The sequence below is a fragment of the Xyrauchen texanus genome, chromosome 37 (assembly GCF_025860055.1).
Source record: "Xyrauchen texanus isolate HMW12.3.18 chromosome 37, RBS_HiC_50CHRs, whole genome shotgun sequence".
Classification (NCBI taxonomy): Eukaryota; Metazoa; Chordata; class Actinopteri; order Cypriniformes; family Catostomidae; genus Xyrauchen; species Xyrauchen texanus.
This window is the reverse complement of record NC_068312.1, coordinates 6,814,727-6,829,480: the sequence shown is the minus strand read 5'-3', so window position 1 is coordinate 6,829,480 and position 14,754 is coordinate 6,814,727. Positions and strand designations below refer to the sequence as shown.

At 36.9% G+C, this 14,754-nt stretch overlaps 1 protein-coding gene across 1 annotated transcript in view; it reads right to left on the bottom strand.

Annotated features, from left to right (window-relative positions):
• The window catches only part of LOC127630724 (procollagen-lysine,2-oxoglutarate 5-dioxygenase 1-like), a 29,141-nt gene extending 16,542 nt beyond the window's left edge, over nucleotides 1-12,599 (bottom strand). The window contains exons 1-6 of the mRNA XM_052108458.1: nucleotides 12,335-12,599; nucleotides 11,603-11,694; nucleotides 5,895-6,028; nucleotides 5,618-5,781; nucleotides 1,311-1,423; nucleotides 1,046-1,109 (exon numbers count right to left, since the gene is read on the bottom strand). Coding sequence (XP_051964418.1) covers nucleotides 1,046-1,109; nucleotides 1,311-1,423; nucleotides 5,618-5,781; nucleotides 5,895-6,028; nucleotides 11,603-11,694; nucleotides 12,335-12,422 — 655 coding nt within the window. The 5' untranslated portion in view covers nucleotides 12,423-12,599. The remainder of the gene's footprint in view (nucleotides 1-1,045; nucleotides 1,110-1,310; nucleotides 1,424-5,617; nucleotides 5,782-5,894; nucleotides 6,029-11,602; nucleotides 11,695-12,334) is intronic.
• Between the last annotated feature and the right edge of the window lie 2,155 nt (nucleotides 12,600-14,754).

The following is a 14,754-nucleotide window of genomic DNA, read 5'->3' as shown; positions in this document are numbered from 1 at the left end:
AGTGTTCATAGTGCACTAACGGTCACATATTCCCCAGTTTTGTGCTTAGACTTTTATTTTGAAATTCTTGTTTAGTTCCCCATTCCTGTTAGTTTTGTAGTCCTTTGTAGTTTATTTTGATGATTGGTTTTCCCCTGATTGTTTTCCCCAGGTGTTCCTCGTTCCGTTGTTTGTCCTTGTGTATTTAAACCCTTGTATACCCTGGTTTCTTGGTCAGTCTTCACGTGTGTTGTCATGTTCTGTGTGCCTGGTTCCCTGTCTTGTGTTTCCTTTTATTCTGAGTTACCTTGTTTATCTTTTGTTTAATTAAAAGCTGCATTTAGATCCTCATTCCTCATCTGCCTTGTCACACTACTGAACAGTTTGCCTTACAGATAACCTATTCCAATTTGCCCTTGGAAGACTTTTGACAAAGTAATACTCAAAAATGTCTGTTACAGAAACAACAAAACCCATGTTTAATTTGTGGTGATCAATTTCTTACAAATGACAGCATAACTAAATATTTATGGTGCCGTAATAGGCTCTCCCAGTCAGAATGTACGTTATTTTCTTTTAACCAAATTATAGCTGCAGTGTGGTACACCTGGACTGTCACATCCTGCTGGGATGTGTATGTGCATGCAGGCACACCTTACAGTGAGCTCTAACATTCCAGCTACAAGTGCCATTACAGGCAACTGGGAAACTCACTCTCCACCCACAATCTGGCTGTGAGTCAAAACTACAGCTGCCCGCTGAGCAGAAGACCCAAACCCAAAGAGAAACACATCTGAAACCAATCAGCATTTTGAGACCTTCAGCAAAGCATTTCATTAGTAATTCCTCATTAAACAGAAAGGTTACAGAAAGAGGAAATTTCCCAGCAGGTCTCAGGGCAAGAACTATACTGACGCTGCACTTTGGAAGACATCAAACGGGAAGCTTTTCACGAAAGCTGATGCTAGTAGAATCTGGCTTCCTTAAAGACTTTACAGATGAATATATGTAGTATCCAATTTAACCTTACAAAACAGGCTGTAAGTGCACAAAACGATACACTTACCAAGAGCTCCATGAAGATTCTGGAACAATCGGCACTTGTTGTCCAGAGTTACATTTATAGATTTCTAAAGAGGAAATGAAAGGGAAGAAAATGTCAAAATGCAACGTAAACACGTTTAATATGTGCCATGGCTGAAAACTGTGAACATAAACATAAATGTGCAATCTGAAAACAGAATTGGAACAGGGCTATAAAGTTTTATGAAACCACATGGGTAGGTAAAAATAAATAAAAATAATGATAATAATTCTGCACAAACACTTACTCTTTTCTCTGGGTTGATGTATATCTTGGTGTAAAACAGTTGATCGCTGTCACTGTCCTTTCCTGACCATTCAGAGAGCATTTCTTTCAGTTTGGGTGCATAGCCAATGAAACCTAGACATAAAAGGTCCAGTGTTAAATTTGAATCAGCCTACAGAAAAAAAGAAAAAAAGTGGTAAATGCAATTTATGGATCGACTTCTACTTGATCTAACCAATTACAAATTCTTTGTTTGGTCGAACTTACCAGTTAAACCAGTTATTTATTCATGTGTTACCACATGAAGCACATTTTTAGGTTACCTGACAAAACCTTTTTCATTGTACACACTGAAAAAATGTTAGCCTAAAAATTGTGCTTCGTCTAACGAAATCTAACAAAAAGGTTTTCTACCTAAAAAGGCAATTATTGCAGGTAACAATTTTTTACAATGCACAAGGATTTCTTGAAACAGAAGATTTAACCAGTAGCCATGAAAATATGCAACATATGTTTATTAGAATGGTCACAGAGGGGAATAAAGATGTTAAAATATACATTGATTATTTCACAGCTGTTATCTTACATCAGCTTATTAATATGAACATTTCTGGAACTTTCTCAGAGATAATTTTTTTTTCTTAAAACTAAAAGAGAAGTTTATTTATTTATTGCTAGTTGATTAGCTACTGTATGAGCAGTTATGAGCAACATCAAATTCGATACATTCTATCCACCCTACTTGATAAGTTCCATTATTAAAAGTAATAATGTATTAATTGCTATACATCCCCTTGAAATCCCCATACGCATAATACACTTAATGCTCAATAAGGATGAATTCGTAGGCATTATTTCATGACAATGAAGTCACACACGTACAAATACACACACACACACACTCACTCACCTGTCACTTAGTGTAATGTGAAAAAAATTTAAAAAAGCGTTTCATTAATAATTCCTCATTAAACAGAAAGGTTACAGAAAGAGGAAATTTCCCACTTTCATTGCAAAATAATTTGTACATATTTATCATGATAGTATTCATTAACTATAATTTAATTTATGAGAATTTCGGAGTTGCGTGGCACCATGCGAGGGTTCGGACGTGTGAACGGCGAGCTCTGCGCACTTTGCTAGTTTTTAATACTTTTTGTGTCATTAACCAGTGAGGTTCGATGCACTCGGTTTCATAACTGTTCTGTGAAGACAATATATTTCAAAGAATTCAAAATCCTCAGGCTCTGGAGAGATTAAAAGACACTTACGTGCTCAAGCCGCAGACCAGGGACTCAGTTTGTACGGTGCGGCAGGAGAAATTCAGCATCAACTGTCCAGCATGTTGATAATGCTGACGAAGGACTTGGAGGATCTTGCTGTAACATGTCGATCTATTGCTGCCATGGAGGCAAAATTCTCTGAGTTGGTTACAAGAATCGGAGACTTCGAGAAACAGATAGATTAACTGGAGTCATCGGAGAGGGCATTAACTGCTAACCCTTCTAGCGACCAAGGCAGATTTGCAATGTGTCTGGGAAAAGTTGGAAGATTTATAGAATCATAATCGGCGAAGCAACGTCCGAATTGTTGGAATTCCTGAGAATGAAGAATGCCGAGATATGGTAAAATTCCTAGATGAGCTCTTCCATAGTCTGCTTGACATAAGACAAAAGCTGGAGACTGGTATTCTAAAACAAAATCGAGCTCACAGAGTCCTGGTTTGGAGATCTGCTGATGGAGACAGGCCCAGATCAATTCTGGCCAAATTTCTGGGATCATTCGATAAAGATCTTGTGTTACGCGAGGCGAGGAGTAAAGGAAGGCTTTCTTGGAAGAACCACAGCATTGTCTTGTTCCCAGACTTTGCGAATTCGACAAGAGAGAAACATGATCGATTCAAGGAATCTGATGTTTTGGCTCTGCCAACGTACTGCCCAGTAACGGCTTTCCAGCTGGGCGCCTTCAAGTGGCCAAAAAAGGGCATTACGTTGTTGGGCATTTTATTCCCACCAAATTTGTCTGATTTAGTTAACAGTTCATTTTGACCCCTTATTAAAAAGGTTTGAGCGATGTGGGCAGGTGGGCTTCATTACATTTATCTATGATTGGGAATTTAATGTTATAAAAAATAACTGCATTCCAAAATGTAACTACTTATAACAATCTCTGCCTGTAGATGTCCCCCTCTCTTATTTTAAGCAATTTGATAGTATAGTGAAGTCCTTCATTTGGTATGTAAACATCCCAGATTACATTTTAAGAAGTTACGTAGGCTGATTGACAAAGGTGGGCTAGGCATAGCCAAGATTTTGTTTTATTATTATGGATTCGGTCTCAGGCATTTGGCTCATTGGTCGCTTCCACCTGAGAGAGCCCCTACCTGGTTTTGTATTGAACAGGAAGTTCTTGCCCCTATTTTGCCAATACAAAGCCTTTTTATTAAACTAACCGGAGAAGTTAAGTCACAGCCCTTTATATTGCATTTGCACGCGGTATGAACAAAAGTGTCCAGAGTGTTTAATTCAGCCATTTATTTAAATGTTGCCTCGAGCATATGGCTGAACCCTAAATTAAGTATTGAAAGGTCCCCTTTCTGCTTGTCAGAGTGGATTGTGGAGAGTGGAGCGTTTAGATCTTTTGAAAATTTGGTTCAAAACTTTGAGATTCCCAGATCACAGTTCTATTGGTATTTACAGCTGAGTCACCTGGCTCTGTATTATTTTGGGGAGTAGCACACACCGCCCTAAAGTGGCAGATACTCTGGGAGAGGTGATTACTGCTTTTGGAAAGGTCATGAGGCATCAGTGTATAAAATAGCACTTATATAGTGCATTTTTCTCATTCACCCATTCACACACACATTCATAAACCCATGCAAGGTGCTAACCCATGCCATTGGGAACAACTTGGGGTTCAGTGTCTTTCCCAAGGACACTTTGGCATGTGGAGTCGTGTGGCCCGGGATTCGAACCACCAACCCTGCGATTAGAAGCCGACCCGCTCTACTTCTATCAAGAGATTATGGGAGAAAGATGCAAGGGTGTGCCTTATGCAATTCAAGATATTACATAGATTCTATTGGACACCCTCGAGATTGTATAGGCTCGAGGTTCAGAGTTGCATGTGTGACATTTTGGGCACTCACATTTTACTTTGTCCCAGACTCTGTATTTTGGGTGATGGGGTGGTCATAAATTTGGGGGATAATCACATAAAAATTGGGTACTGACAGTCTCATGACTAGCAGGCAAATTATTTTAAAGCGTTGGAAGTCGGATAGAGTGCCCTCATTTTCAGAGTGATGTGTGGAAATGGGGAGGGTGACAGCTTTCGAGGAGGTGGCAAGTAGAAGGCTGGGGCTTATTTGTTAAGAAATGGGTCAATTATTTAGCATTTTGGAGGGACTCTCATGGACGGATGTGGAGAGTGTAGTTTAGCTTAATAATGTGTGTTAATTCTACTTTCTTTTTTGTTGTTGTTGTTTGTGTGTTATTATGTGTGACCACAGGGTGTTCGTTGGGGGTCGGTGTGGGGTTGAATATTGGGGAGGGATATTAGTGGGGGTTGAATGTGAACTTTTGAATTGTTGTAAATGTGTTGGGTTTTTCTTTGTTGTGTATATATGAATCAACAAAAAAAATTATGTGAATTTCAAAAAAGAAAATCATTGTGTCCATACAGGACGATTGTCATTTTCATTTTACAGTACGCATTACAGCAATGACAATTTTGAGGCAAATGTACTGAATTGTCAGAAAAATAATGTCACAGCTCAAAACATTTTGACTTTTGATTCCTGTGATTTTACAATTGAAATATGACCTGGACATTAATTGGTTAGATTCACCCATTAATGAATAAATGTGCAATAAACTTTCATGTAGAACTCAAAACTACGCAAACTTTTAACTTTCACTATTGTCAGTTTTACTCGTATTACTCAAAAAACAAAAACTCTTATAACTATAGGAGCTTAAATTATTTTTTTGAGTTGATTCAACAACAAAAAATGTGTCCATTTTACTTAATCCATTTGTGTTGGGACAACATGAATATATTTTTTGGTTAACTGAAACTGGGCAGAGGAGTTGTAGTTCCCAAAATGCTTTGCATGGGACTTGACAGGGAGAGTAAATATTAAAATTAAGTTTTAATTTTATGTGTCTTTGTGCAAGACGAATATAAAAGGGACTTGTTAGTGTTTAATATTTTATTATGTAAAAAGCTATTTTGGCATGTTACATTTTGTTGGGTTTCCATGATTCAGTTAGGTTCCCTCTAAATATTGCTAAAACCCTTAATACCAGAACAGAGACTGATACATACCTCCTGCTCCAAGAAACCTCTTCCCTTCCCTGACGTGCGGATGTTTGTCTTCCAGGTGACGGTCTGGCCAGATCAGAGTCTCAGCAGAAAACACAACTTTGTGTCTGGCCTGCTGAAACTTTTTCAGCAGCTCTTTTGGACCAGAAGAAAAGATCACGTCGTAGCTGTGGAAAGTCCAAGTCAAAGACTGAGACTGATACTTGAAATTCCAACCAAATCCGGGAAAATTAATAGTCAATATACAGCATTTACTGATATAAAAGGAAGAGATAACTACCAATCCACAAATAGAATGATTTTGTTCTCCTCCTGTATCTCCTCCAGAGCAGACTTCAGCAAGCGCACTTTCTGTCCACCACCAGAAGGTGACATGTAATCTCCACCCTGCCATGCTTCACCCCTCCCGAGGGCCTAAAAAAACAGCAAAGGAATGTGAGGCTTCAGTCTGTAGATTATAGACCTTTAACTGTCCAATTGGGTGAATCTCGTAAAAACTGTCACTGTTAGGGTCATATTTTAAAGGAGCATCTTAGAGGGCACAGAGGGATTTATTTATTTATTTTATATTATTTGCTTTCCCATTCAATGGTTTTGCTTTCTCTCACAAAAACTTTTATGTTCCCTTGCAATGATTTTTGGTTTACAATAGCAATAGCGTCTTATGAAGATTACCCATGGCTTTACGACCGTAACCATACTTAAACAATGATTTTTGTAGTAAAACCATAACCACAAAATTCCCCAAAATTAAGGAGCCAAATCACAGAATTGCTCAATTTAGATTGCTGTTCAGAAACAAGATAGAAATCTGAAGAAAAGGAAGTCAGCTGATAACCCATTCATCGAAGGTTTATTAAACAGGATATATAGTTGCGAAGATACTTTTGCATTTACTTCTGTCTCAAATGTTCACACCCCTTTCGTAATCTATTATGAGAATTAAAAATATAAGAGATTTTTTTTTTCTACATTACAGATAATTACACAAAGTATGCATATTGTAGTTTGTTGTCTTCTTGAGCATCAATGATTGTTTGCACCCTGTGTAAGTTCTGTACAATTCCCTCAACTGTCCTAAGTGTCAAAAGCTTGATCTCATATATATATATATACATACACATACACATACACACACACACACACACACACACACAGTACTGTGCAGAAGTCTTAGGCACATTATATTTTTCACAAAAACATGTGTCTTAAAATGGTAATTTTATATATTCTGCCTTTAGATTATCAGTAGGAAATATCCATTTTAGATTTCAACATTGCCTTTGCAAATAGAACCGAGTTGAAGAAGAACAAGAAGTCCTACAACCGATGCAGACACAAGCAATTGAGACAGCCTAAATAGATAGAAGAACTGTGGCGAATTCTCCAAGAAGCTTAGAACATCCTATCTGACAACAACCAATAAAGACTGTGTCCATGTGTACCTAGGAGAATTGGTGCTGTTTTAAAGACAAAGGTGGTCACACTAAATATTGATTTAGCTTTATGTTTACTTGACTTTGCATGACATTAAGTGATAAATGAAAACTATTTATTTCATTATTTTTGAAGACATCCTCACTATGCAACATTTTTCACAAGTGCCTAAAACTTACTGTATACATACATACACACAACAGTTAGTTCCAATCCTCAAATCAGATTGGACGAGAGACGTTCCATGAGCACTGATGGTCTGAAACAATCAGCACTCGGATGCTTTAATGTGTGTATCACTCCGCTTGTGTTCCGCATCTTAAACTAAAGTGTAAGAGCAGTGCATATGTGTTAAGAACTAATGTAGGCTATGTATCTCTTTTTACATTTTTTTTTTTTTTTTACATTACATATGTTAGCCAGCAGATGGTGGCAAAAGATACTTTTTGTGTGTAAAATGAGCCAGCTGGTGATGTGAAGTGATTCCGTTAGTCAGTGTTTACATACAACAGCGCTCCGTGATCGTTCATATTACTACTACACTTCTAAAGCTAGGAAATAGCTTTAAACGGCTTTAAACGAACAACATCAGCATTAAGGCTCATCACAGCTGAGAGACACAACAGACTGTTTAATTACACAAACTCAAGGTGCTTACCTCTTATCGGAGATTTCACATTTGATACATTTAAAATGGTGGAGGACATTGCATTTCAATAGGGAATGACTCTTGCACACCGGCTACCGTGAAATAGAGAAGAATACCCCTGATTGGATGCAATTTCACCACTGAGAAAGCTGATCTTCAAAAAGCTGACAGCATCTCTGCTTGGGTGTGGCAACAGGTGACTGCACACACCCCATCTCTCTCTCTCATTCTCTCTCTCGCTCGCTCACACACACACACACACACACACACACACACACACACACACACACACACACATTCATCCTTGTTTATCAAATAACTTGTTCGAAACAGCACAAGCCGTGATACTATTTCTGAAGTGACATTTTTTAATTACTAACAAAGGCTTGGACACATCATTTGGTCTGAACCAGCCACGGCAGATTCTGATCATTGCATAATAAAGTAGTTCCATGCACAAATGCGTTTTAATGACCGTAATCAGTTTTTCCTAATTTATTTTTTATTTACATGTTCATTGAACTCTTGTATACAAGCAATATCACACTCACAACTTGTGCTATATGGCAAAAAATCATCACTGATGTGTTTACCTCCGGCTCTCTGCCTGCAGCTGAATCACAGCAGTGCTGATGTAGGGCTATATAGCACTCTTGCTCATGTGATTAATATATATATATATATATATATATATATATATATATATATATATATATATACACTCACCTACAGGATTATTAGGAACACCATACTAATACTGTGTTTGGCCCCCTTTCGCCTTCAGAACTGCCTTAATTCTATGTGGCACTGATTCAACAAGGTGCTGAAAGCATTCTTTAGAAATGTTGGCCATATTGATAGGATAGCATCTTGCAGTTGATGGAGATTTGTGGGATGCACATCCAGGGCATGAAGCTCCCATTCCACCACATCCCAAAGATGCTCGATTGGGTTGAGATCTGGTGACTGTGGGGGCCATTTTAGTACAGTGAACTCATTGTCATGTTCAAGAAACCAATTTGAAATGATTCGAGCTTTGTGACATGGTGCATTATCCTGCTGGAAGTAGCCATCAGAGGATGGGTACATGGTGGCCATAAAGGGATGGACATGGTCAGAAACAATGCTCAGGTAGGCCGTGGCATTTAAACGATGCCCAATTGGCACTAAGGGGCCTAAAGTGTGCCAAGAAAACATCCCCCACACCATTACACCACCACCACCAGCCTGCACAGTGGTAACAAGGCATGATGGATCCATGTTCTCATTCTGTTTACGCCAAATTCTGACTCTACCATCTGAATGTCTCAACAGAAATCGAGACTCATCAGACCAGGCAACATTTTTCCAGTCTTCAACTGTCCAATTTTGGTGAGCTCTTGCAAATTGTAGCCTCTTTTTCCTATTTGTAGTGGCGATGAGTGGTACCCGGTGGGGTCTTCTGCTGTTGTAGCCCATCTGCCTCAAGGTTGTGCGTGTTGTGGCTTCACAAATGCTTTGCTGCATACCTCGGTTGTAACGAGTGGTTATTTCAGGCAAAGTTGCTCTTCTATCAGCTTGAATCAGTTGGCCCATTCTCCTCTGACCTCTAGCATCAACAAGGCATTTTCAGCCCACAGGACTGCCGCATACTGGATGTTTTTCCTTTTCACACCATTCTTTGTAAACCCTAGAAATTGTTGTGCGTGAAAATCCCAGTAACTGAGCAGATTGTGAAATACTCAGACCGGCCCGTCTGGCACCAACAACCATGCCACGCTCAAAATTGCTTAAATCACCTTTCTTTCCCATTCTGACATTCAGTTTGGAGTTCAGGAGATTGTCTTGACCAGGACCACACCCCTAAATGCATTGAAGCAACTACCATGTGATTGGTTGATTAGATAATTGCATTAATGAGAAATTGAACAGGTGTTCCTAATAATCCTTTAGGTGAGTGTATATAAACATACACATATATATATATATATATATATATATGGGTGATTCTCCAACTAGGAGCACTTTTGGCACTGTGAGTTTATGGAAAATTCACTCTTAAAACACACTTAAAACAATCTTCCTAGCTTCATTAATTTGTCTTCTAACACAATATAATAGTGGGCAGTTTTAGAATTCCATGGAATATTATTATTTTTAACAGTTTTTCTGAAGAGCTTTCAAAGATGTCATTTCCACCACTTTTCAATTTATGTATTTTATTACAATATAATATTGTAAAACTGATTATATAAGATTATGTATCAGTCAACAACATCAGTGGCTACCTAATCATGTAACAAAATAAATCTTAATACTTCATGAACTTAATACATTTTCATTTAAAGTTGCTAAATGCCACGAGTTGCCACGAGTTGGGATTTTTACCTACAGCATTTCATTTTTGCTCAGGTCTATGTTTATTTTTTAAAGTCACTCACACATATATTGTAAGTAATGAACTATTAATACTTGATTTAAAATACATTTAGATCCACATCATTTGTTATTCTTATGTTTTTACTTAAAAACTGTGTAGTGGTGGAAAGTGGTGGAAATGACGGTTAATGATGGAAAGATTGTTTCTGTTAATTTTTCCTTAAATTGCCAGTCCAAAATATTTTTAACCATGTATTTTATTATTTAACATGTATAAATTGAACAGTATACACAGCGCTTGCAGTGGCTATACGTCGTCGTCGGTTTCAGCTGATTTATCTTCCACTGTTTTCTTTTTCTTTCCTTCTCCTTACTGGAGACCTCTAAGATTGGTTTCACTATTCCTCTTTCTTTTTTCCTGTGATATCTTTCCCTGTCTTTTTCTAATTTCTGTTGATATTTAACTGGATCAGCTTTTATTCTGTCCCTGTATTCCTGTGACTTCTTGGCCACCGACTTGGCATTTATATTATCTTATTTATATTTATCTTAAATATAAATATAAATACATAAAAATACATATAGCGTGTACTGGAATGGTGCTATATAAAGTTCTCAGTCCAAAAGCACAAATATGTCATGAGAACACAAAAATAGCACACAAAAATGGCATGTATATCATGTCCAAAGCTACGCCTGTAATTTCTCAGAGGTGGAAATGACGGAGGTGGAAATGACATTTTAGCAGTTTTTCTGCAATATTAGCACACCCTCATGTCATGCTTAGCTACTTTTAGACTTAGCATGTTGTTTACTCATAATAAACATAAATACATTATTTTCATATTTGTTGTACATAATTCAACCAAACTACAGCCACGATGGAAATGACGCTGAATAAAAATACTCTGTATAAAAGCTTGAGTTACCTTGATTTTATTTTCTTGTACTAAAGAGCACATGTGCCTGAAGTTTCATCTTCAACCAATACATCATTTCACTAATATTGCCATGGTTACCAAGTAAATAAAATATTTAAGGTGGATGTATTAAGGTGGATTTTGTTGAGGGAGGTGGAAATGACGGAAAACCTGGGGACAGACTTATTTTATGCCAAAATTAGTTTAAAATTGTGATATACATATGGAATTTCTATTGTATGATATTATTTTATTAGTCCTTAAGACAAACATGTTAAAAAAAAAAATTAAATCGATCCTTTAATATACATTTTTAACATTCAAAGAGGGCCAGTCTGGGCTGGGGACAAGCATAAAACTGCTAAATCTGCTAATAAACAGCCTTGCAAAAGCATTTTTAAAAGAAAACAGGGGCCAGATTTGGTGGTTACTAGGATGATGGAGCATGAACTTCATAAAGACAATGTAATTGTGCATTTGTTTGTTTATTTATTTACAAAAAAAGGCCAAGGACACAAAAGTGCCTGTAGTTGGAGAATCACCCATATATATATATATATATATATATATATATATATATATATATATATATATATATGACAAATTTTTGAGAAAGTGCTGCACCTTGATGGTGTAATTGAAGTGTCGTCCAGATCTCATGAAACGCCTGAAGCCATCAGTCTCCTGTGTGGCTACAGTCAGCACTAGAAGGTCTCCTGATAGTGAGGAAAAACTCAAGTCAGTGTTAAAGTAAATGCAGCAAATATTTGTCAAACATGTCCACAGCTGCTCGATTCCTCTGGAAGAACACTGTCTAATAGGTATTCCACGTCCCCTTTCTTCTCCTGACTGGAATTCCGTGTGTTTAAAACGTGTTGCTTGAAAGCTCATTCTTAGATTCTTACATGTTACATGTCCTTTTAAAAGGCGGTTTCTATGAAATCATATTTACATCTGATTTTTCTTGTTATGCAATAAACGCATTCCTGGTCACATTTAGCGAGAAAACTGCGTAAAAACATATTTTGTTGCACGGTTATGTTGACGCCTTTTCGCAGCTACAATTTGCGACCTTAAGTAAACATTTTGCAGTGATTTGTGTACTTTTAGCAGTCATTCATAATTCCAAACTCAGATATCTGCTCCTGCACGGATTCACGCGGATGTTATGTCTGCATGAATGGTCCACGTCAGCGGCACGGGGCTCCGTAATGTCCGGCTAACTTTAACGAGTGCATATAAAATTAGTGCAACGAAGCATTTAAATAAATCATTGTAACACAGCAGCAGTGTGTTACAGTATCAAGTACAGAAGCGGTTATCTATGATGTTGATAAACTGAAATCGTTGTCTTACCCTCGGGGATCGATCCCTGCTGATGACAGAGAAGCGGGGAAAACAGTGTAAACAAACACGAAAGAAAGATCAGAGCTGGTCTTCTCATACTTGGACCTCAGCAATAACAACGAGCCGTCGATGACTGTTGAAATCAGGCCTTTCCTCTAGAGAAATGGAATTGTAAATTACACTTCTGCCTTTCCCCACCCCTCGATTTCAGCCCACAACAAGATCATTGACCACGCGTCACAGAGGAAGTGTACATCTCCATTACCCCCTGAAAAACCAGTCATGCTTAAAAATAACGGAGAGGTGAAGATGTCATCAGCAGCAGCACCAACATCAACAATACATTCAATATTCATAGCAACCTATTTAAAATCGAAAGCATTATTTCAATCAGTGAAGCTGATATTCCGGGTTTATATTCCGAATACAAGTTGAACTTAATCAACACGATTTGTTGGTTACACAGAAATATATATTTTGAATCGTCCCTCCTTTTCTACAAATTTGTTTTAAATAAAATCTGGATTGCAGTGAGGCTCTTGCAGTGGAAGTGAATGGAGGTTAAAATACTCTGTTTCAAAAGTATAGCCTAAGCGCACAAAAGGGATGTTAAAAGGGATAGTTCGCCCAAAAATGAAAATTCTCTCATCATTTACTCACCCTCATGACATTCCAGGTGTGTTTGACTTTCTTTCTTCTGCAGAACACAAATTATGATTAATAGAAGAATATTTAAGTTATGTAGGTCCATACAGTGCTAGTGGATGGGTGCCAAAATGTTACACACATAAAGGTATTATAAAAGTAATCCATACTACTCAATTGTTTTAATCCATATTTTCAGAAGTGATATGATATGTGTGGGTGAGAAACATAATTTTGTATTTATTCTTTTGCTAGAAATTCTTCTCCCTGCCCAGTAGGGGGTGTATGCATGAAGAATTTGAATAACCAAAAATACAAAAAGAAGAATGTGAAAGTAAAGTGGAGCCTGACTGAGCAGAGAGGAGAATTTATAGCAAAAAAGTACTTAAATATTGATCTGTTTCTCACAGCTATCATATCACTTCTGAAGATATTGATTTAACCGCTGGAGTCTTAGGGATTCAAATGTGATATTATTCTAAAAAATCATAATTTTAGTTCAGCAGATGTAGGAAAGTCATACACATCTGGGATGACATGAGGGTGAGTAAATAATTAGAGAATTTTCATGTTTGGATTAGCCTTTCCTTTAACATGATTTCAGTGTGAAAAAAAACTGCGTACTAACCTTTTCTTTGTAAAATTATTTCCAATTTGATAACTTTGTGACCATGATGACATAAGGCTGTAAACCCTAAAACAACCATGTCTTAAACAACTTACAGCTTAAATAATACACAAGTTTAAACAGAAGAATGAATGTAAATGCTTTTATGAACTTATAAGCTTCACATTAAAAATGGCTCCATTCAATTCCATTGTAAGTGCCTCACTAACCTCGATTTCTTTGTTTGTTTGTTTTCTCAGAAAAGGAAGGAAGAGTCCAATTTTTTTTTTTTTTTGGTAATCAATAGTATGCCACAAACACTGATGATTCCACATAACTTGTACTGAACCCAGAATATTCCTTTAACAGATTTTTTTATCATTATTATTTATTGCAGAACATTAACCAATATACACGTTAGTTATGTACAAATGGAATTACAAAGAAATAACACAATACATATGTACGTAATGTATGACAGTAAAAGGCACAATAACAAAAGAAATCCAATGATAAAATTGGCTCAGGCGATATCTCATTATAACAAATAAAATATGTCATTTTCTTGGTTTTTAATTGTTCAAAATGCATTTATGAAATGTTTAATATCTATGAAAAAAAGATACAATGTTCTTAATCTAAATTCCAATTAAAATAAAGCCTTTTACAAAAACGTAATTTGAATTTAACCTTCGACATAAACCTTACAGAATTACATTGTTGACCAACTCCAAAGAAGATTGTTTACAAAAGGTGAGGCTGATTTCAAATCACAATTTTGACTTGCGTGGAATTAATTTAATTAGTCCAATTTTTCATAAATAACGTAAGTATTGCGAAGAAACTGGACTATATCAAAGTTTTCAAGCAAGTCACTTCACTGTCGGCCATGTTTGGCTCTCGGGAGGTTATTTCCATTCATGCCAGTACAGCTCCTATCTACTTGAATGGAGAAAGACCGAAACATAAAAAACGGTTGGTCAAGATTACAATAAAAGAACACATTTCAAATCAGCAATAAAATCTGACAATACTGGTATCATAAATTGTGATTCGTTACCTCATATTAAGCTTTAAAAAAACGCAATTTTCCCGGCTAATGCGCGTTCTAGAGTTGATTGACAGGTGATTTCTGTATCTAAAAGGCTCCTTTAACCGTAAGGCGGGACTTCCGTTC